Consider the following 23,134-nt stretch of genomic DNA (forward strand, 5'->3'; position numbering starts at 1 on the left):
ACTCAGCTCCTCTGGCCTCTGTGTGGCGGGAAGACAGGATGATGGCTAGAGATGAAGATGAGACTGCACGGAATTGCTCACTAGGCCAAATGACTTCTGACCCTGGGACTCGTTCTTTGTGTTTTTGCCACCCTTTACGGGGACCAGAAAACCTCTAGAACCATAAAAGGAGCATCTTGAGTAGAGGACTCTCTGCATTTTAAACCCACTCGAAAGTTCTGAAGTCACCTCTGTGGAACTCTGAGGTTCTTGTGAGAGAAATAACTGCCATAAAAATAAATGTACGTGGTGACACGCCACCTTTGGAAGACTATTTTTGAAGTATATCATCCGGAACAAAAGAAAATGAGTATTAAAATTTCCTACAGCTCTTAAGTTTAGATATCACTTCTTTTCAAAATGTTAGAGGGGTGGGGTGGGCAACCCAGTGCTATTCTTAGGCTCTGTCTCCTCTGCAGAGTGAGACCTTGGTGGTGGATGGTACGGAAGGAATCGCTTACCTTATAATCAACCCCTGTTTAATGGTCAAATGGGTCTGCCGTGCTCCCTATAGAGGGTGCTATGACCTTGTCATGATTCGGGATGCCTGCAAACTAGACTCCTTTGGCTCTGCTTTGCGGAATTCACTGGACCCTGGGCACGGTCAATGCAGTACAGCTGTATCGGCACCTGTTAGGTAAATGGTCTAGCAATTTGAAATTGACCTTGAAAGGGATCAGGCAGGGCCCTGAAGCCCCGGGTGTGGGCCCTACTTGTCCCGGGATAGAGAAGGAGGCACGCAGGCCCTACCTGTGTCTTGGGAGGGGCTGACGCTGTAACTGTCACTCTCCTTGTCCATGGACCCCGCAGCCCTGGGCGTTGGCAGCCTCCAGTCAGTGGTGAGGGTGTGTGTTGAAACGGTGGGGTGGGGTCTGTTGAGGGTCCACTGGCTGGCGTACCGGTTTCTCGCTGTGGGCCCGGCCTTCGCATTCCTCCTGGTGGTGGGATCTGAGAAGAACCAGAACAAGGTTTGTCGCTAGGAGGGTGGTCGGCCGTGATCATGGTGTTGAGTGGGGCTTTCCCGACCCAGCCCTGAGATCCACTCAGCAGGGCTCACCGCCTCTAGGAAGCTCTCCCTGACTACCCCTGTCCGGAGGACTGGCTTCCTCTCCTCTATGGTCTGAAACATTCAGGGGATACCTCAGCACTTAAACGAGCCCTGTTGGGGAAGAACATCCGATTTGGACTCAGGACTCCAAGTGGATTTGGGTCTTCCTTTTGGATCTTAGTAGTTTCCTGACCCCCCTCGTATCACTTAAACTTCCTGAGAATCACCACCTTCTGTAAAAGGAGAGAGTTCAGCCAGATACACTCTAACGTGGCTTCCTTTCTACAGCGTTACCTCGAGGTGCTGTTACAGGTTGAATTGTGTGCCCTGCAGAAAAGGTATGTCCACATCCTAACCCCAGAACCTCAGATTCATCTTATTTGGAAATAGGGTCACTGCGGGTGTAATCGGTCCAGATGAGGTCAGACTGGAGTAGCGTGGGCCCTGGATCCAACATGACCTGTATCGTAACAAGAGGAGGACACAGACAAGGAGAGGAGGGCCCCGTGGGGCTATGGAAGCAGAGGCTGGAGGGCTGCGGCTGGGCCAAGGAGCCCGGAGGCCACCACCAGAAACTAGGAAGAGGCGAGGAAGGGTCCTCCCCTATAGGCTTCACAGGGGGCGTGGCCCTGAGGACAGCTTGATTTGGGACTTCTAGCTAGCGGAGATGTGAGAAAATAAATTTCAGTTCTTTTAAGCCACACGGTTTGTGGCACAGTGTTATAGCAGCCCCAGGAAAGCAAGCAGCTGTCTCCTGTACAGATTGTTGTCTTGTATTCACTCACTGCCTCGAGTATGACTTTTGTTCATCAACTAAATTGCAAGTTCTTAGAGCAGAGGGGAGAGGGAAGGTCCCCGTATGAGCACTTTCTTATCCCTTTGCACATAGTAGCATCCCTTCAGTGCAATTGTCTGAACTGTGACCAAGACTTGGGTTATTCAATGTGGAGAACAAAGGGCCATTGCATATCCGGATGTCACAGGTCTCTCATCTTCAGAAACATAGAGGTTTATGGACACACAGGATGGAGCCAGATGGGTTTCACTGTCTCTAAATTTGGAAACAGAGGCAAGAGGTCAAGGGGGTGGACTGAGTTCTTAGCTCAACTCTTAGCTGACAAAAAACATGTTCCAACAGTACAGGACGTGGGACACTGGAGTTGGCAATGTTCCCTTTGCGAGAATTCCGTGGAAAAGGGGAGAGGCTCAGTTACCTGGAATGATTTTTTTCTGGGGCTCCAGCCTGAAGGCAGCACAAGGTCCTTTTCCATTTTTGAATTCTCTGCTTTTCAGAGAGGAACTTTATGCAGTTATATTTCAAAAATGACCTGGCCACTTCTAAGCACAGCAGCCTGTATTGACTGCTCGTCGCTAGCGGAGCAGTTTCCAAGGGACAGAACTGAGGCGTACAACCTGTGGCCTGAGGACACCGGTTCACTCACGTGCTCGCCTGAGCCCGCAAGTCTCTGCAGGGCGGGGCGAGGGCGCGTTCATCCTCCCATCATCCCACAGAGCCCGCTGTGACCCCCGGCACACAGACTTCCCTGAGTGAATACACACAGCTCAGGGTGACTTTATGGCTGACACAATAGGAGCTCGGGGAGGAGAAGTGACACAGCTATTAAGTGGCAGAAACGGAGTCCAAGACCCCACCTCTCAGTCCAAGATTGCCCATTCCTTGGCCACGCGTGTCCTCACCCTTGACACCTAAGAGCCCTGGTGCAGTATCTGCATGACACTAGTTCATTTATGATTCTATGCGGGGTCATAGGACCCGACACTTGAAAGTGGTGAAATGACTTGCTTTTTAAATTGGAGGATTTTCCTTTTTGCCAGTTTTCTAGTTATCGGACTTTGAACCTAATCCGTCTGCAATGCTGGAGAGAGAAAAGCCTAACGATGGCAGCTCAATCGATACATGTTAAGATTTCCTGGGTCATCAAAATGCTCCGTCTTGGTGCATAATTCTCTGGGGCATTGATTTTCAGCCTCATTTCATGCGTTACTTGCAAAATTCCACGGAAGACTTTATTGGAAGGTTTTTCACGGCCTCGATTAGAATGTAAATGAGTTATGCTGGAGAGCCAAGCTCTCTGGACAGCAAGGTATAAATGATAATTGGGTTTCTCTGCTGAAATGCTAGGAGAGAGATCCTCAAAGAGATAGAAAAGCATTCTCCCGGGCAGGAGGCTAAATGTCTGCCAGGCACGGTCGACGTGATAAGTGGAGCTTAAATAGTGGAGCTTGTTATTTAAATGCTAATGAATCTTTTCCAGAAAATTACCCAGTCCCTTACATAAGTTTTGAGGGTTCTTATTTTTATTCTTCCTTAAGTTTCCTGTAAGTACAGCTGTGGATCAGTTTTACTCCTGGCCTGGATGCTTGTGGAAGAGGGGGTCAGTTTGATAGTATCACTTCCCGGACACAATTTCCTCAACTCCCCAAACCCTCACCTGTGTTTCCTCCTGTCAAGCTCACCCACCAACGGTGGGGCAGAGACCTTGCCCCCCTCCATAGCCCCTTTTCCCACTGAGATGACCCTATCTGGAAAGTTCCATGGTCAACGGGCACCATTCAAGCCAGAAGTCTTTTCAAGTTAACTTTGTTCATTATCCACCCCTCCTTTTCTTTTTTTTATTTTCCTAGCCAAGGACACCTTTACCAGTGGCCTGATAATATTGAGAATATAGGTCATGCTATTACTTTCCTTGAACTTCACTTCGTTCCGTTCTAAGCAAGCATCCTACAGGCAAAATTGTCCTTGTAGGTAGAATACTCCGGAGTTGACACGTTTTTTAATAATCAGGTTTTTGGAGCTGTTTGGTACCTGAATTGAACTTTTCTGTAGGATACTTTCTGAGATAGCAGCTAAAATAAAAAAATTTTCCTTGGATTCCACTCAGTGGCCTCCTTCGTAGACCTTCCTAGTTAATCCATTAACCAAATACATGTTGGGGTTTACGGTCCCTGCATGGAAAGTATTTTATTGGGGTCCCCAGCATCCTACTATAAATAAAATCTAGTGATGAGGCATTATGCTTGCTAAACAACAAATGAATTAGGGGTAAGTGATATAAATCATTCTTGGCCTTTCAGCATTGGGTCTGAACCTGAATTAAGCTTCTGCTCATTGAATCAAATTATTTTAATTATCCCGAACTTGGGATGAGAGGATTTGGTGGATAATAAGGTCGTAAAACATGCCATGTATATAATCGGCTTTCATTCCCTGCTCCTGGTTTTCACATCTTACAGACGCTGAGGCCTTGGCTTTGCACGATGAATTTACCAGTTGTCTCACAGACGGGGTGAAACGGGGAGCCTGAACATTCCTATCATTGAATGAACAAATGTTCATCAAGGGCTTATCACACACCGGACCCTCTTCACCGCCAGCAGGTATTTTCCAGCAGTGCGCTCAGCACCATCGCGGGTAATAGGGCGTGTGTGTTTTTCAAAGTCTCACCAAGAAAGATTCAATCCGTGTCGTAAGCTCTTCTTATTTAACAGGTATGTGAAGTCTATTTTGTCCCCAGCAGGCCGCCCAGAAGCATCCTCTCTGCTTAGAGGAGCGTGGAGGGGTTGAGAGTGGGGCTTTGGGGTGAGCGTCTCTTAGTTTGGTCCATTTACTACTCGCGGGCTGTGGCCTCACTGCTGTGCCTGCTGCTTTCCTCTCTGGGACCCTGGCGGGTGACGACCTTGTCCGCCACCTGCGCCGTTGTGAGACGTGCGTGATGTAAGGAGCTACAGAACCACAGGCACGCGGGAGGCATCAAGCAATCTGGGGCTCAGCCATGCCTCCTGAGCGACAAACACTTGACATGGGATGCAGGGTGTCCTGTTTAACGAAGACGGCGACGGGAGATTTGATGGGCTCACCAGCAAGGCTAGAAACTCACTTTCGAGAGTCTGACGGGAAAAAAGCCGTGAAAAATCATAAAGCTAGACGCTGGAGAACGCCGGTGATGCAGAAAGGTGCCCACTGGTAGTAACTGGTGAGGATGGGAACCGTGTCCTACTTGTCTTCCAATCCAGCCCTGCACGGTGGATGCTTTTCGCAGGAATGAATAAATGATGATGGATGGATGACGTCCAGGTAAACATGACAAAACAAACCCGGGTCGAATCTAACACCGATCACTTCACATGTCTTTGTAGCCTTGCACATTTTGTAAGTGAAAAGGTTGGTTTCAGTTCTCCAAGGTGATGGCCTCATTGGTAAGTTTCTGCAGCGTGTCCCGGGGGTGGGCTGTGTACACGTGGAAAGAAACACTTCTAACTGGGCGAGGCGGTACAGACACACAGCCGATCAGAGGTCTCGGGGAAGGGAGAAAAAAGAGAGGGAAGAAACTGGTTGCCCGACTCCTGCTGAAAGTACTGAACATCCTTTCTTTTCCGTCCCCATTACTCTGATTTCAAAACTTCTGACATAAGTATACATACGGTCGCTCAGCATCTAAATGTATTTACTGAAGCTCTACTGTGTGTTGGACCCTCTGGCAGCAGCTGGGGAGACCCGTGTGAACAGAGACCCAGCTTCCAAGTGTATCCTAACCCACGGGAGAGATGGGGACGTGAACAGAGCCGTGGACACAGCCACGGTATGTGTTTTCACATCTTGAAAGAGACATACGGCAAATCATTGTGAGTTCTCCCATCCTTGTGATAAGAATTTGTTGCAGTTCTTTGGCAAACGGATGCAATGCTTAGAAACATAACTTCTACAGAACAGTCGTGCTCATGTGCAAGCTACATATTTTAGATGTTCTTCTTAAAAATAGAAGTTTCCTACGATAACAACACAATTAGAATAGAACAAGAATGTCTTTGGTAGTTGAGGAAATAGGCTATAAACCAATCTCTACAAATACGCCAGACTGCAGTGAGAGGAACCAGCCCCAGGGGACTGAGGGGGTGCAGGTGTAACACCTGGGCCCAGGTGACAAGCTGTGGGTATAAGAAGCAAGCAGAGGACTGGGCTGCAGAAAGCTCAAGGCTTTGGACTCCTGTGCTGATCTGCCGGGGCGTAAGACACCCACCGTTTCTACTTCCAAATAAAAAAGATACAATGCCTTTAATCCTTCATAATGTGGTTTTGGAGAAATATTTACTACAACAAAATGATCACAATGGAATATTACTCAGCCATAAAAAGGAACAAAATTCTGTCATTTGTAGAGATGTGGATGGACCTAGAGTCTGTCATACAGAGTGAAGTAAGTCAGAAAGGGAAAAACAAATATTGTATATTAATGTATATGTGTGGAATCTAGAAAAATGGTACAGATGAACCTGTTTACAGGGCAGGAATCAAGACATAGATGTAGAGAACGGACATGTGGACGCAGTGGGGGAAGGGAAGGGTGGGACGAATTGGGAGATTAGGTTTGACATAAATACACGACCATGTGTAAACTAGATAGCTAGAGGGAACCTGCTGTAGAGCACAGGGAGCTCAGCTCGGTGCTCCGTGATGACAGATGGATGCGTGCAACGTGTGGCTGGGACAGGAGGGAGGTCCATCCAAGAGGGAGAGGAGATAGGTATACGTAGAGCTGATTCACTTCACCGTACAGCAGGAACCAACACAACAGTGTAAAGCAACTCTACTCCAACTTAAAAAAAAAAAAATGATCCCGAAATCTTCACTAACGGAGAACGTTCTGCAGATGCTCAATGAATAATTCTATTTTGGGGGAACTAGAGACTGAGGAATGAATTTGCGTAGATTTTCCAAGTGTTTGTCGACACTATTTAATGAAGTTCACCACCAGTGAAAGAAGCGTCTTTCCAGAAGCTGTAGCGGTTTCTGTGGGATCTGATCATCAGGCAACCCCCGGGCGAGCCCGCCAACCCCCTCTGAACGGGCTGCAGACGTGGGACACTAGCCTGTGAGGCCTGCAGAACCAGGCTGGCTCTGTCCCTGGCGCGTCCCAGCCGCCTTCCCTGTCCCCATTCAGGCCCCACTTCTGTCCCCAACGTGCTTTAGAGGCTTCCTCTACCGTCCCTCATGCCTGGCGGCCGACCGACTCCTGCCCGTGACTCAGCGGACGTCTTCCCCAAGCCTCGCACTGAAGCAGCCCCCGCCCGGGCCCCCACGTCCCCGGCCGGCTCACCGGCTCAGCACCCTGTTCTATTTGTGCCTCGTACTTACTGATAAACCAAAAACGCTTTCGCTCCTTGTTTTCACGTCTGACTTCCTCCACTCAGATGAAGTGGATGTCTTTTTGCACCTTTCGAGGTACCCCAACCCCGGGCACTGGCCATATGTGAAGTAACACCTTCACGAATGCTTCTGAGTCGGAATGAAGGGATTCTTAAAGCTCCGCACCCGTGCCTACACCCTTAGAGCCACGAGGCCATGAGAGAGGGAGGCCGACACGTCCCTTCCGCCAGCCTCCTGCCTGAGCTGAGTGACAGACACTCACCGCTCGCTCGTCAGAGCTTCTGCTTGTGACGCAGATGCACGTCTCTGTGGATGTTCTGAACGCCGTCAAATCCGCCTTCCCTTGTCCTGGGGCTGACCCGGCAGCTAGAAGCTTCCCCGCGCTTTAGTTTCACCGCCTCCTGTCCGGCCTTGACTGTTTACGACTAGCCTGTGTGCAGCTCTCTGCCGGCTGGGCGTTGGCAGGGAGCTGGAATTGCAGATCCTTCTCACCTGCTGTGAGGTGAGCCCGGCAGCTTTGAGGGCTCCTGCATGGCTGCGCTACTGTGGACACCTCCCCACGGCCTCTACGTGACACACGCCTCACACTTGGGCAAGTGTTTCTCAATGAGGGGTCCAGGCAACCAGCAACAGAATCACCCTAGATGGCTGTTACAATGCAGATTCCCAGGCCCCGCCCTACACCAAGTGGATCTGAATCCCTGGGGGTGGAAGCCTGGAACGAGTACTTTAAACAGGTGCCCTGGGTAATTCTGATGCACACAGAACATGGGAAGCCACTCCCTGGGGCGTCTGTCCTGTTTCCTCTGCCTCTTTCCTATCCTGCTGCTAAGGTCTCCATTAGCTTCCACTCGGACGGGGACACAGGCCTGCCGAGGTCAAGGATCCACTGGTAGAAGTCCCCTGGGTCTGTGATCTTTCCCGGGTTTCCTAGCCGTAAGTGGCTCAGAAAGCCACCAGTGCGGTGTCCTGAAGTAGCCAGGAGCAGGCCCAGGCAGATCGTATGGAAAAGCCCAGGGCTGGAGAGAGCGTCAAGGACCTGGGAGCACTTTCGAGGAGCCAAGACCTCAGTCCTGCGCACCCCTTCGCAGAGCGAACCCTCACTCACGTCCCGTTCGTGTCTTCAGAATGTGCTAATGTCATCAGAGAAGGGAGGACATGAGGTGACACAGAGGGGAGGAATAAAAGGCTCCTTCAGAAAGTTCTCGAAAACGACTTCTCAAATGAATTTCCGTAACCGCTAGCACCGTCTTCCTGCGTAGCGCGGTGCCACTTAGGACTCAACCGGTTTGCTTCAGGGAGCTCAGGGCATTTCACAAATGCCTTACGAGGCAGACATTATAAAGGACAGCTTTAAGCATTGTAATATTTACTTTTCTAATTATAGCACTCTACTCGAAGAATGTAAACATTTTTTCAAAGAGAGTGATTAATGATTTAAAAGCTAGCATCAAAACTTCCAAAAAGATAATAATCGGGACATCAATTTCTCAGTCTTTAAAGAGATTTAGGAACAATTTAAATTATGAGGGAATAAGGATATCTAATTAATGAGCTCCAGATACATATTAAGGTATTTAATTTCATCGCAGTAATTAATTTCCATATAATACGGATCCAAATCTTAATAACTAAACCAAACATAATCCCCAGATTAAGCAGAATTATATTATTCTCAAATAGTGAGGTTCAGGAGAAAAGCATAAGCTCGGAGGACAGACTGACCCACAGCTGAATCTTGGTTTCACTCCATAGTATGTGTACAGCTCTGGGCTGTTTCCCTAACTTCTCTGAGATTGTTTCCTCGTCAGTAAAATGGGAGCTCTGATATCTACTGCATAAGTAGGTACCTGACAGGGGCTGCGTCAAAGATCACAGACTGATATCATCTTTCTACCCCAATCCTGGCACAGAGGAGATACTCACTAAGGTTAACTAACTTCTTTGCCTGTGTTGTCTAAATAAAAAAAGAATAATAATAACTGGACCTGAAATTTCTAACACTTTCTTAGTAAACCAATACCAAGGGTTATTGGCTTCAACCGATACAATTTTAATAACAGCTCAGATCAAACAATACAAAGTCAATGTCCCAATCAAAGACGTCATCAAACCTACTTGCTTCTTAGGCACAGAGCTGAGAAACCCCACATTTTACCGCACAGCCATGGAGCACGAATGCATTCTCAGCACTGATAACACCCACAGAGTTTAAGTGATGTGTGACCACTCACTCGTTCCCGGCCGAGCGTCCGAAACGTCCACCAAGGGCCCGGTGGCCTGAGACACTGACTGGTAATGCACCGTGTGTGTCACCGTCAGGGACTTTTGTTTCGCTGCCTCTCCGAAGTCAGCATCCGTCAACAGGACCGTGGAGCGATCATCTGCAGAACAGCAGGATACAGGAAGCCAGGGACAGTTATTCCCTGCTCGGTGACTCCCTGGCCGCCTCTCTCCTCGGTACTTGCACTATTGCTAACGGCAACAGTAACAAGAACTTCATCTCATCCAGCAAAAAAAAAAAAAACCCAAATATTCAACCACTGTATTAGAATTACTCCAGAATGAAAAAAATAGATCATTCTTAGGGGATGACTTAAAGAGAACGATCGCAGAGAAGGGCCTCCCCTCTCTCCTGGGGCTTGGTTTCTTCTCATTAAGCACACATTGATCTGGGGAGGACCATTGGGTGGCCGTCCATTAAATAGAGTTTGGGGTTTATGTGTTTGTTAAAAGCTCCCCCAAGACACCACCAGCCATGTCAGCATCGCCCAGGGTTGAGGCTGCCATTTCAAATAAGCTCTCTGTTTGAGGTACAAGAAAATCTGCCCTGTGGTCATCTATCCCAGGGTCGCCTCTCATATGGAAGATGGCCGATGTTCAAGACAGGGCATCGGGGGAGGAGAAGAGAAGGGTCAGTCTTCAGAGTGTATTGATTCCTTGATTCTAACTGTTCTGAGGTTTACGCCTTTCCTTCACAACTGTCCTGAGCTTCAGTGACTCTAGGGCATATTCTGTAATTGACTTCTCAAAATGACTCACTTGTCAGACTTCCCAGGTCCTACTGGCATAGGGCACTTGAAGGTCAGGGAATGCAGAGCATTTTAAGCCTTTGGAGAAAGCGCAGTTGGTCGGGCTGTGTGTCACTATTTGGCTGTCTCCGATTTTCATTACTTCGTTGTGACACTTTTCACACTTTCCTAAGAGCTTTTTGACTCCAAGGGAAACTTTCGTTAGGGTATATGGAGTTTTTCATACATTTTCAAGCACTGCAGGCTGGGGTGATGGTCATATGAGTTTATCCGTCAGCTGGGACCACAGTGCAGTGGGATGGACACTGAACGGTAATGCGAAAGTCATAAACAACACAGCTAGACAGCTGTGCCCCAAAAAGGCTCTGAACAGAATGAACCTTACAAAATCCAATTACTCAAGCTCTGGCAGGAAAGGAAAGCCTCTTGAAGTCAGAATAAACTTTCTGGGCAGAGAAAAAGAGGAAGGACTTCCAGGAGGGCTGCTGGCATCCAGTGTGGGGTGCAGCCTAGATTGGTGCCACGGTGGGAGCCTGGGCTCGGCTTGGGGGTCCCGTCCTACATGTGCCCCTCCACCCTCGAATAAGGCGGCCTCTCCACGGAGGTGGGTTCTTATAATTGGACGTGGTATCAGAGGCCCGACATACATTCACATTCATCCATAAAACTGTGCTGTGGTTTCTATCATGCAGCCCCGCTAAGAACACGCCAGAGTATCTGTGGGGCTGGGTTTCCAGTTTTAATGGGACATTTCGGGTGCCTGTCAGTTTGTGAGGTTGACCATCCATTCTGGCTAGAAATTCATGGCTCTCCCGTATTGGATTCTTGTAGGCAGAGCCCAGAGCGTTTTAAAGCATCATGTCTCTACTTCCCCAATAATTAGAAAATGCCATCGAGCAACTGTCAGGCACCATGGAGAGGTCAACGACTCTTGGTGACGAATGATCCTGCAACGAATGTGCTATATCTCTGGCTAAGGGTCCTTACTGTGTACCATGGGCAGACCTTCCTCTGGTGTTTGGTCAGCAGTGACTAGCTACTAGGAGGTAATACACCACTCCCAGGACCCGCCTAGAGACCTATTTTAACAGCTGTAGATAGAGTTATTCACAAGTCTGGTGAGAACATTTAGCAAATGTCGTGACTGTACTATAAAGTCATAGGAATGACAATTTGATTTTGGAACTGATGTTTCAAAGGCAATCTCAGTTTTAGTGCCCAGTTCACTAGGTTCAATAAAAGAGATTCCAGATACACTACAGAAAAGGTAATGAGAAACAAAACATAGTGCCTTGCCCTGGCCTGAGGCAGCTAATTAAATCTTGTGTATTTCGGGATGAGCAGTGAGCCCTCATACAACATGGTGGTATTTAACAGAAGGTGGTCGATGGAAAGGTCACACAGGACCTGACCAGGCTGTGCTAAGTGCTGCTATGCCTGAACTGGACTTGAATCCCGCGCCCGCAGCCCAGGTCTTAGAATTTAGGAGCCATTGGGTCAGACATCCCCACTGTTCTATACAAAGACCCTAAAAGCAGGGCAGGGGCAAGGGGCAGTGGAGGTGTCCTGCCAATCTGGCCACTCATCACTGCCTAATTGGCAGGAGGTATGGAGGGCCCATGCCAGGAGTTGGGTGGTTTTAGCCAAACCACAGGAAAGGGTTGTCCTGGGACCAAGTGCCAGCAAACACCTTCCGGAACAGACACAGAGTGAAGTTCAAAAAGTGGCAGCCTAGGAAACCTGCCTCAGAGTCTGTTTCCATAAGTACTGGGGGGGTCCAGCCATCCTTCTAAGGTGAGGAGTTCTGGGAAGTAGCCTGTTGATGATACGGAAGAAGGTGACGCCCAGTCACCAAAGGTGAAACAGGTGGCCAGGTGGGGGACCTGCCCTGGTTTTGCTCCCGTCTGTGTGACCTGCAAGCTACAGAACCTCTTGGTGTCCCAGTTCCCAAGTAGAATCTTTTTCCTATGGTGTTTGGGAGGGGTAACTTAAATAATCCACATAAAATGCTTATAAAAGTATGTGACCTTCAGAGCACTCTTAATAAATGTTAGCTATTCTTCTGATCATTACTGCAGTGGAAAGAGGCTGGAAGGAGTCAGGACCCCTGGGTTCTGGGTGGACAGGTCACTGAAGCTCTCCAGGCGTCTTTGGAGCTGGGACTTTTCCAGAGCCCTGTGAAGGACTTTTATGGGGTGCCAGCGGGTGGAGAAAGATGTCCTTTGCAAAGACATTTGTAGAATTTAAAAATTTTCTTTAACAAAGGCCTTATTGGAGTTGAGGAGGAGCTCATAAAGTGGATTTCCAAGATGGGGTCTTAGTGTACAGCCCTTCTCGGTTTGCTTGATTATAAATGTCGGTTCTTGCGAGTGGTACCAAGAGCCTGTCCAGGAGAGACCCAACTTGGGACAGAGTTGGGGTTCTCTCAGGTGAACTCTGTGGTTTATATACGTTCATTTCCCCCATGTTTGCTGGTACTTATTATTCTCCTCAATAACAGTTGTCTACCTTCTAACTTCTTTGCTCATGTAGCATTCAAGATGTTCCCATGTCTAATATTTCCCATGGCTCAGGGTTTGGGCTGAGAGGGCATGGCTGTAGCAGCCACATTGTGTAAGGCGGCGAACAGGACACCTTACCAATGGTCTCCATTGTGTCTCTCTCTTCAATCAAAAGCTGAGCCCTGGGTATGTCAATGTGCATCCTCAGGGTTTGCTGCTGCTTGCTCAAGGTGTCCGAAGTCCGGGTATTCTTACTGGGAATAAAAAAGGGGGATGCATTAACAAATTCAGTTCAGTGTTACACTAGGCCAACATGTGCTTGTACACCAACTTATTATCTAATTATGTGGGGGGGGGGAGGGAAAGACAAACAGGATAGATTTTTTTTCCTTCATTCAGATGATATTTATTAATATTAAATTTCAGCAGTCAGTTGTGAGGTTCAGAAAATACCAACTGTCAATAAAGATTGGTTCCTGCATCTATCAATAGAAACTTTGGACTTTCCTATTTCTTGTATAAAAGCCAAATGAAACACACACACACAGAAACATTCTTAAATCAACAACATTTTCACTGTCAGACATGAGATATTCCAATGATGGTAACGGAGAAAACATGTGTACTGGTCATTCACTGGATGGGGTTTTACTAACAGATTTGTATTATACCTGGAGTCATTTTATTTTTGTTCTAGCAACAAATCATAAACCTTGTTAGCTTCCCTGACATTAGTTTAGTTTTCCGAACCCAATTACATTTTAGAATAGAAAAAAAGCAATTACTATAAGAATTTATCTCAAAATTTGTGTACCAGAAAATTACTCTTAGAGTGAGCTGTCTCCTAAAAGTAAATGGAAATAGGTAGTAAAACTGCATGCTATAATCAAATTCAGTTACAGCTCACAGCAAAAAAAAAAAAAAAAAAAAAATCTGCATGTTGGACAAAAATACAAAAAAGTCGATAAAAGCTTTAATTAGCAATGCATGTTAGAAAAATGGTTGTTTAATCTTTACAGAATTATAAGAATTGAGTAGAGTTAAGAATATTTAATATTAAAGAATATTTTCTGAAACACCTTCCAGGAAGCAGTAGGCATTCAGATAATTTAATCAATGGGATAATCTATGGCATCCCTAAATCTAGCTCATTAACTGCCAAAGTCTGTTTTGAGAAAGATCTGTGGAGCCTGGCACACTCAGTGTGAATTATATGTAATGGAGAACAATAACGGTGTATCCATACTAAAATCTCAAATACTTTTTGCTCCAAGCAAGCAAGCACCAGGGAGCTCAGATCTTCCTCATCCATGAGGAGGCATCCGCTCTCGAACCATGTGGTTGATGAGTGTTAATCATCTGCAGGTCAAGTTCACTCAAGAAACTGTTTAAATGTTTGCATTCTGAGGTCCATGTTAATATTCTGAATATTTTACAATGGCTCTCTCTTGAGTGTAAACACAACAGCTTACGGAAATGGCGGCTTTTGAAAGGTGCGGCAGCTCTCCCTAGGTCTTGATCTTGAACCAGATTTCTCGCTCTGCAGATGAGTAACTGGGTTATGTGGCTAGACCACGCTAATTATGCTGAGCCCAAATTCAAACGTTTTGACCTGAATTTTTTATGTGGCCTATAAATGGCTTTAAATTATTTACTTAAGCAAGTTCTTACTTTATTTGTGTGTGTGTGTGTGTGTGTGTGTTTAAAGCAAAGATTCAGATCCTTGCATAAAATGAAGAGCGTTGGTGGCTTGGGGGGCTGCAGTCACGTCAGGCAGGCTCTGTTTCCACAGAAACATATGGGGAACTACTCCTCTGTGAATATCTGAAAGATCTGTTTCGAAACTTCACTAGGGACCCGAGCTTGTCCTTGCAACAAAAATAGAAGCGTGAGCTCGTCCCTTCTGCTTATAATGAACAGTCATGAGGCAGCCCACAGCTGCTCAACGAGCAGCGGGGAACCCTGCGCAGCTTAACAACAAGGGCCCTGCTGTCAGGTTGACGCAGGAAGCAAGTGACATCACTGCTGTGCTCCATGGCGACTGACACAAAGACTTAGAATGTGATGAAACTTTGTGAACGGGGACAATCAAAGCTGGAGGTAAAGGCCCCCCCTCGCAGGACTAAGCTGCAAGCCCTGCAGCTGGAAGGCAAGAAAGTTGCCCCCCAAACCTTGAGATTCAGGGGCTTAGTTTTCTTCCCTCTCTTTGCACTTGCTGCTTCCTTTGCTTAGGACACGCTCCCCCAACGCAATGCTCGTGTGTCCGCCCCCTCCCTTCTATGTTTTCAGAGGAGCCAGTGGAGTCCTGCTGTGGGAACCCTCCTTTTTCTCCATTTAATTTTGTCTCCTCAAAACTTACAACTGCCTGGCATATGTTTATTAGCTGTCTCTGCCAATGGACTATAAGCTCCTCAAAGGATAGTTTCATCTCTTCTGTCCCCTGTATACCCTGAAACTTGGAATGGTATATAACCAAAGTAGGTGCTCAGTTAATATTTGTTGCAGGTTGTTGAATGAATAATGTTTGGGCACAATGGGAGCCGAGTCACACCTCCTAGAGCCTTTGCTTTGGGGGCAGTAACGCTTTTCTCAATCTAAAAGGGTCATCGGAGCCCAAGGAAATTGTTTCTTTATCTTAATCTGTGCTGCCATATTTTATAATCTGTTGTTACATGGAAGTTGATTCCCCCAAACTATAATAATTGGCCATCAGAACAGCGGCAAACCTTCAAAACAAACAAAAAAGCTCTTTAAAGAAACCTCATTTGTAACCTGGAAAAAGATTCTGAATGTTTTCACTGTGGAAGCAAAAATTGCATCTTTTATATGATATGGGATCATGCTAAATATATTAGTTATTATTGATACATAATCACATCCACCATCCTTTTGCCACCTGGTCGTCTGATTAAAATGACAGAGAGCTGTGACCCTGGTTCACAGTGGATGGTGTCTCTGGGCTCAGCCAATAAATTACGTGCAGTTGCTACAACACTTTAAAATCAATATTTCCTTAAGATTTGGGGGAAAAAAACCCAAACTAATGACGATTTCCACATACCATCCCCGTCCCTTCCCAAAATGTGGCATGGAGCATCCTGTAAGTACAAAATAACTGTGAGGGTATCAGGATATGTCTCGTTGTCACAGTTGGGTGGGCATTTTTCTTCTTTACTATGTGTATAAAAATATAAACATCAAAAAGCTAAATAAACTTGAACTCTCAGTCTGAACCCTTCACTGCTCGCAACTAGCTTCCTCACTAATAGTGGTCCTTGGCCACTAACCACGTGTTGCTTAGTACCTTACAGCAAGCCGGTCTCACCTCTGAGGAGTCTGGTAGATTGGAAAAAAATGTTTTCTTGCCTAATCGTGTAAAAGGAAAACCCTTTCCGTCTGAGCATGGTGGGTGAAGTCTATCTTCTCTCTCCTCTACGAGGTGGCTTGCTTGGGTGGGATGGATGAGTGTCCCGAAGCGTGAGGCCCAGCGATGGTAGTGGCGGCCTGTGGCGGACCCCCTGGGGGACCCCCCAGGTTGTCTGTGTTTGTCCTGCAGTAGCACCTGCCCGTCTGGCCCCGGGACAGCTCATCTCCCCGGAATACACAGATCCCGCTCTTATCAATAGGTGGTCTTTCCACCACGGTAACTGCCCTATTAACAAAGAAGGAAGAAGACGCTTTCTGATGTCTTGCCTGGGGTTCATGACAAGAGGGAGGGAAGGCAGCAGAGAAGCTAACACCACACCACCCTGACGAAACAAATGTCGAACGTGTCAGGAAACATGGAGCCCGGTGTCACGGGCTTTGGGTAGAGGCATGACTGATGATCTGGGAGTGCACGACGGAAGTGGCCAGAAGCTACGTCGGAGGACACGCGGCTGCAGAAACCAGGCTCGGGTACAAAGCAGGGAGGTGAACCTGGGTGGACACGGGAACAGGGGCCCCCGGGCTGAGCAGGCTACACCCAGTCTAAAGGGGGCATCGAGTGCAGGTCCAGACACCCGTGATCATGGAGGCTGTGCCCCGTGTGGCAGAACACTTTCAGAAGTCAGAAAGCCACAGTTTTATGGGGAATGTCTTGATTTTTGAAGGACATCAACAATTTCATATTTTTAAGACTACATTAGAAAATTTACGTTATTAGATAGATAATTATTATAAATTGAATGGCTTATTTGCGTTCCAGATATTTTTGTCAGATTCGTTCAATGCAAGCGCACATGCGTCTGGCTGCCTTCTGTGTGACCACTAGCAAACAAGTACGGGCTTGCACGAGAGCATGGACTCAAGGCATTTCATATAGCTTTTCATAATCTTCTCATGTATGTCTGATCTCGCGTGACGGGATTAGATAGATGGAGACATTTTACAGACCATCTGCATCTCTGAGCTCTACTCTGGGCTCCAGATTCCTGCTACCAGCTATCTGACACCTTCACTGGAGGCTTAGAAAGCATCCCCGACATGACCCTTACAAGCCTTTTCATCCTGATCCACATCCCCTTCCTCTGCCCTACAAGAAAAAAAGTCCATGCCCTGTATCTGTCTTCCTAATCTCGGCAAATGGCACCAACGTTTATCTAATTGCTCACACCAAATATTTCAGAGTCATTCTTGATTCCTTCATATCTGTTACCAACAATTCACACTGTGTTAAAACACAGTATGGACAAACAAAGACATCTGTGGGAAATGTAATCCATGGGCCAACGGTATTCAACCTCTGTCTTAGGTCTTCACACCTACTGGTGATACGGGAGAGGACTCTGAATGACAATAAAGTACTACTCTGATATGTAAAGATGAGGGAGGACGTTAAAGCCAACTGTGGTGCTGTCGGGCATGGGAAGAGACCCTATACTCCATCTTTTTTATCTCCTACGTTAGTCACCCTAAAATGACAACGTCAAGGTCACCATCAGGGTCCCTGACATTTTTCTTTTTGGCCACGCCTTGCGGCTTGCGGGATCTTAGCTCCCCACAGGGATCCAACCCCAGGCCTTGGCAGTGAAAGCGCTGAGTCCTACCCGCTGGACCGCCAGGAAATTCCCCGACATTTTTCTTATCTGGTTCCTAGACTGATAATCCTCTTCTTACTTTTGGTTTAATCACTACAACATAAGGTGCAAAGGTTGGGGTGTCTCGTACAGTTGTGAACATGCACTTACTTATTCTACTACCCCTAGTCATTCATCTCCTCAGCAGTTATGAGTGGGGCAAATACAGTGCTGGTTTCTCCTAACATGGTGATGAAACAGGCTGTGACTTCCAAGCCCAGACTGCATAGATATTTGCAGCCGAAGGTGGTGGGTGCTCTGGTGGAGGGGCGCTGAAGGGTCAGGGGGAACTGAAGGCAAGGAGAATCTTCCTTGGTCAGGCCATCAATTTTGAGCCCATTCCCTTTCATGGATTCCCTTTCACCTGGCTAACTGTTAGGAAGAAAGCTTGACCTCAAAGTGGCATATTTGGTGAAAGCAAAACCAAAGGTACTTACTTAAAATGTGCCTCATTATTCTCGGGTTAAGGGGAAATGTTCTATTGATTGAGTCCAGCCAACAAGAGAACTACCTAGGGTGTGCATAAACGCATATTATTTGGTATCTATGTCTCTGACCAAGCATTACATGGATATTTAGGTTCATAGAATGAAAATTAAATGTCAAGTGCAAAATGGGTTATCAATTTCAGACTGTCATTAAAAACAAGAAATCATCAAAGCAACTTGTTTTAAACATGATATTTGGGCTGCTAGGTCTTGTTCTTACCTCATGAGCATTTCAGCTAAACTCTTTGCATCTGGGGAAAGAAAGTTGATATTAGTACAAGATAAACAACTCATTAACATTCACTTAAGCATTTGTGACAAATATTCTACAGAATCAGATGACAATACCATTTTTAAATGTAAATCGAAATCATTGCTAATAACCTAAACTTTTATGGATTCCTTGTCTGTTCTAAATGAGACATATATATATACACACACACAAACACACACACAGATATATACATATATATGTATACACATATATGCATAAAGGTAGCATAAAAAGATAGGTACAAAAATACTCAGATACCTGCTAAAGGTTATATTACAACCTATTCATTTGCCACTTTCCAAAAACCCAATTTCACTTTCAGAAGTCAGAAAATTAACATCTTGAAAGGAATTCATTATGTAGTACAAATTCTACTTTTTGTTATCAAAATGAAAAAGCTTATGATCAAAAAGCTTAAAAAAGTCATTACCACAGAGCTATGCATCCCTTTGGTGGATCAAAGAATTGTATAAACGGCGTATCACTGTGTCTGGAAACTTAGATGTTTATTTCAAACACAGAAAGAAAACTTTTCTTTATTTCTTTTCTCTGAAGACATTATTTACCAAGATCTGGTTACCATCCCTGACAAAAGAAATCCTGCCTAAAAAAATGATGTAATTTTTTTTTTAAACTTTTTTGATGGCACTGGTTTGAAATTCTAATTTCCCTTAAAATATTAATTTGTTCTTTTTACACATTTTACCTGACAAAAATGAATGTTTCCTTTCTTAGAACACAAAGCCCTTCTTTATGTTTTTCTTTCATTGCTCTCTCCAAAGCCTTGATGTTAAGTGTTCAATGAACAGAATTTTCTGGAGATGGATTCAGCTGTCTGTGTGAGTGCCAGCGAAGCAATGCATCTGTTGGAGCATTTTCATCTTCGGGGGCTAACAATTGAACGCAGTCGCTTTTATGTCGAGGAGCAGAGTGTGCTGTAATTGGGAGGTGTGGACTGTCACGGGAACAGCCACACGTGGGCAGGCACCCCGTGAAACAAAGCTCAGCTCTTCAAGTCAGCCACGCCAGTTCCCACCTCGCAGTGAGGCCCCGGCTTTGTGCACAGATGGGTTCCGTCTGCGAAATGGAATAGCTCCCTTTATCCCACCCACATGGCAAAGCAAAGAAAGCAAAACAGCATTTAATTTCTCAGCTCATGGCTTTATATTTATCTGCAAAGCCAAAGTAAATACGATGAGCTTCTTCTCTTCCTGAAGGATTTAACACTTACAAAGTAGATCTACGTATACGCATATATAAAATGCCAGACGCTTGGGATTCATTAGTTCTATGTAACAACCAAGCCCGGGCTAGTTCAATACTCTAAAAAGGAGGCAGAATTTCCAAAGAGTAAAACACTGTACTTCAGCTCACAATCTGAAGGAAACTCCTACTCAGACATCTTCAGAATGGACCTGCGTTCCTTGTTCTGCCACAATCACCGTTCTTTTTCTGTTCCTGAAGTTAGTCATCACAATTCTCTCTTCTATGATTTTTTTTTTTTTCTATCCATGCACCAAGGAACGGCAGCATCCAGTGAGTGAGGACAGAGGTCCCTCCGGCACTGACATGCTCTAGCTGCACATTTTCCGTGTCTACAATTAGCAGGCATCTTCATCCATATATTTAGGCGCCCAAAGCCAGTTTGGTCTACCCTTCCCTACGCTTATCATCCTACAGTGGATCCCTTTCTCTTTCTGTCTCAGCTACGATTTCCTCCTTCTGACTCGTCTTCAATCGTGAGAAACATTACATTCATGGAAACTCACTTCTTCTGTGAGTTCCCCTTTGAGGAAGCTGAGAGCTGGCGGAGTTTTAAGCACCGTGATGGGGTCTGGATAGCCCAGTTGGCATCAAGGACCAGGCGTGAACGTCTTCTGGGGAGTGGAACCGAGCGGACCGCGGTCACAGTTCAGCGCATGCTAGGAATCTGGATTGCACCGGTGACTTTAGGACTGCTTGCCCATGTCCCCTTAATATCAGTCTCTGCCTGGGAATTACTGCGCCCTCCTTCGGAAACCAGGAAACTGGGATCCGGATGCATTCAGTCATTTGCTGCAGCTGAGCAGGAAACCATAACCAATGTCTGTTGGTTCAAACTCTTTTTAACCACCGTCCTCCAAGTCCTTTATACATAGAGGGGGATACATGTCGTATCCTTAGGAACACACAGAGGAGCAGACGTCTCACGCCAGCTGACTGAGGACACACCCTGGAGGGCGCTGCGTCAGGCCGGCTGCGTCAGAAAGGATGGAAGACTGCGCCCACCTTAAAGGAAGTGTGGACTTTAATGGGAAGAGTGCTCAGAATTAGCACAGAATTAACCTGTGCTGGAATTCTGAGCTCGTTCAGGAAGCAAGGAGTTGGTCAGTTTGACCACAGAGAGAAGTTTCTAGGGGTGGTGAGGAGTGGGGATGGTCAAAATGTTCAGGAGCTAAGAAAACGCAACTTTGCCTCACTGACCATAATCTGCAAGCCTTCACCTGGGCCAAGGGGGGAAGGGGAGGAAGGAGGGCAGAGGTGGTGGCCAGTGGGTACAGGTGCCATAAACAGCATTAATCAGACAATGCAGAGTGCCCAGGATGGGGGCCTGGTGGCGGGGAGTGGATGACACGATAGTAGACAGAGGGCATCTACGAGAATCAGGGACCTGCTGCGTGTGGGGGGGACAGGCAGAGGGCCCGTGGGGAGTCCAGGGAAATGGCAAGATCTGGGATACGCAGGGCTGGGTATATGGTAACACAAGGGACAGAGACAGTTGTCTAGAAGGACTTGGAAGCAGCAATTTGGGTGCAGGCCGAGACGTTTGGCTTCAAACATACTGAGTCCTGTAACACGTTGACGTAAGTTGGGGGACAGATTTGGAATCCAGTGTCCAGCTGGGAGATATGTCAGGGCTGAGATGGGCTCCGAGGCTTCTGTTTATACGGGGAGAGGGGAAAGAGAGATGGAATTTTGGACACACTTCTGTTCAGGGGTGAGAAGGGAATGTGGGACAAGTTAAGATAATATTTTTAAAGTCATGGAATCATGGTATCTTAAGAGCATTACAGACTTTTCAAATCAGCCTCATAATAAATGCCTGAATCCCTTCCACAGCTCCTTGGACAGAGGTTAAAATGAGCCAAGCCGCTGGATGAGACGCCCTTGCTGCACGTACAGGGCCGCCCTCTCTTCCCACTGCTGACCTGCCTTCCAAGTCTGTTGATGGCTCCCCACTCAACACATCTCCCCGGGACTCTGGCTCTTGTCTCTCTCCTCGGTTCAATTCACATTTCCTCGTCAGCAGCTCCTTCTCTGGTCTCCCCAGCTCTGGACCCTCAGCCCTCCAAGCGACATCTCCACTGCAGGAAGGGTGATGGGTCTGAAACACACCCCTCACTGGGTTGCATCTGTGCTCTGAAGCTCTCAAAGGAACCTCTCTACCAACAGGAATCCTCAGCTCAGGGTACCAGCCGCCCATGCTGGCCCCAGCGGTCTCTCCAGCTCGGTTGCCTCTTACTTCGGACCGCCAGCCCTGTCTCTGAGTTTCCTGCTCTTGCATTTCTGCCGAGACCCCCACGACTTGGCTCCTCTGAGGCCCTCGGAGATGGTGCTTTGTCCCCAGCCCCCCAGACAGACATGACTTGCTCTGTACACCCTCCCAAGCCCAGCAGGTGAAGTTGGTGTTCTGGTTCCCTGGGCTTCCAAGGACATCTGCACCTGTCTAACCTCTCTGCATATGTTCAGCACAGCCTTTGCACCTTTCATTGTAATGTCCTGTTTTCATATTGTCTCTCTATTGGCCCTTTCGCCCTTATCTCCAGGCTCAGCCCAGGCCCTGGAACAGTAAAGCCACATACACTTTTTCCTGAGGATACAATTAATCATGAGAGACACCTTCCTTCTCCTGTGTTGAAATCCCTTGGTGTAATTTCTATCTGGATATAACAACGGCACCTTCTGGAAACGTTGAAAAAAACCATTCGAATATTTCCAGGTAGCTGCCACACCCCAAGTGGCTTGGCTTCAGTGTTGTCTTTTCTAGGTTGAATTCTCTAATTTTCTTGACCACTCCTCAGATGGCATAATGTCTAGGTAATTCCTTACTTGGGTCTCTCTTTTATGACAGACATTTCCCCCTTCCTTCCTTCCTTCCTTCCTTCCTTCCTTCCTTCCTTCCTTCCTTCCTTCCCTCTTCCCTCCTTCCTTCCTTCCCCCCTTTCTTCCTTTCTCCTTCCTTCTTCCACCCTTCCGTCCTTCCCTCCTTCCTTCCTTCCCCCCTCCCTTCTTTTCTTCCCTTCCTCTCTCCTTCCCTCATTTTTGCCCTCCATCCCACCCCCCTTCCTTTCTCTTAATCCCCCTCCCCCTCCCTCTCTCCCTTTCTTCCTTTTTTATAATCCTTGCTCCACATTCTCTGGTCTGAATAGCTCTCCTCTTGGTTCACATCAAAGTAAAACAGACGTTGAGTCCTTCTTCTTCTACCTGCCACCTGTTAAGATGAGAACATCATCTCAAGTCATCTTCTTCTTCTTCCCCAACACAGCTCA

The 23,134-nt window shown here is 46.8% G+C and overlaps 1 protein-coding gene across 2 annotated transcripts in view; it reads right to left on the bottom strand.

Annotated features, from left to right (window-relative positions):
• DSCAM (DS cell adhesion molecule) overlaps positions 1 to 23,134 on the bottom strand; it is a 738,508-nt gene that overhangs the window by 21,443 nt on the left and 693,931 nt on the right. For both annotated transcript variants that reach the window (XM_059063980.2, XM_067035143.1), the window contains exons 28-31: positions 18,552 to 18,582; positions 12,925 to 13,040; positions 9,488 to 9,637; positions 790 to 987 (exon numbers count right to left, since the gene is read on the bottom strand). In XM_059063980.2, the coding sequence (XP_058919963.2) occupies positions 790 to 987; positions 9,488 to 9,637; positions 12,925 to 13,040; positions 18,552 to 18,582 (495 nt within the window). The remainder of the gene's footprint in view (positions 1 to 789; positions 988 to 9,487; positions 9,638 to 12,924; positions 13,041 to 18,551; positions 18,583 to 23,134) is intronic.

This window comes from Kogia breviceps, chromosome 5, assembly GCF_026419965.1.
Source record: "Kogia breviceps isolate mKogBre1 chromosome 5, mKogBre1 haplotype 1, whole genome shotgun sequence".
Taxonomy (NCBI): Eukaryota; Metazoa; Chordata; class Mammalia; order Artiodactyla; family Physeteridae; genus Kogia; species Kogia breviceps.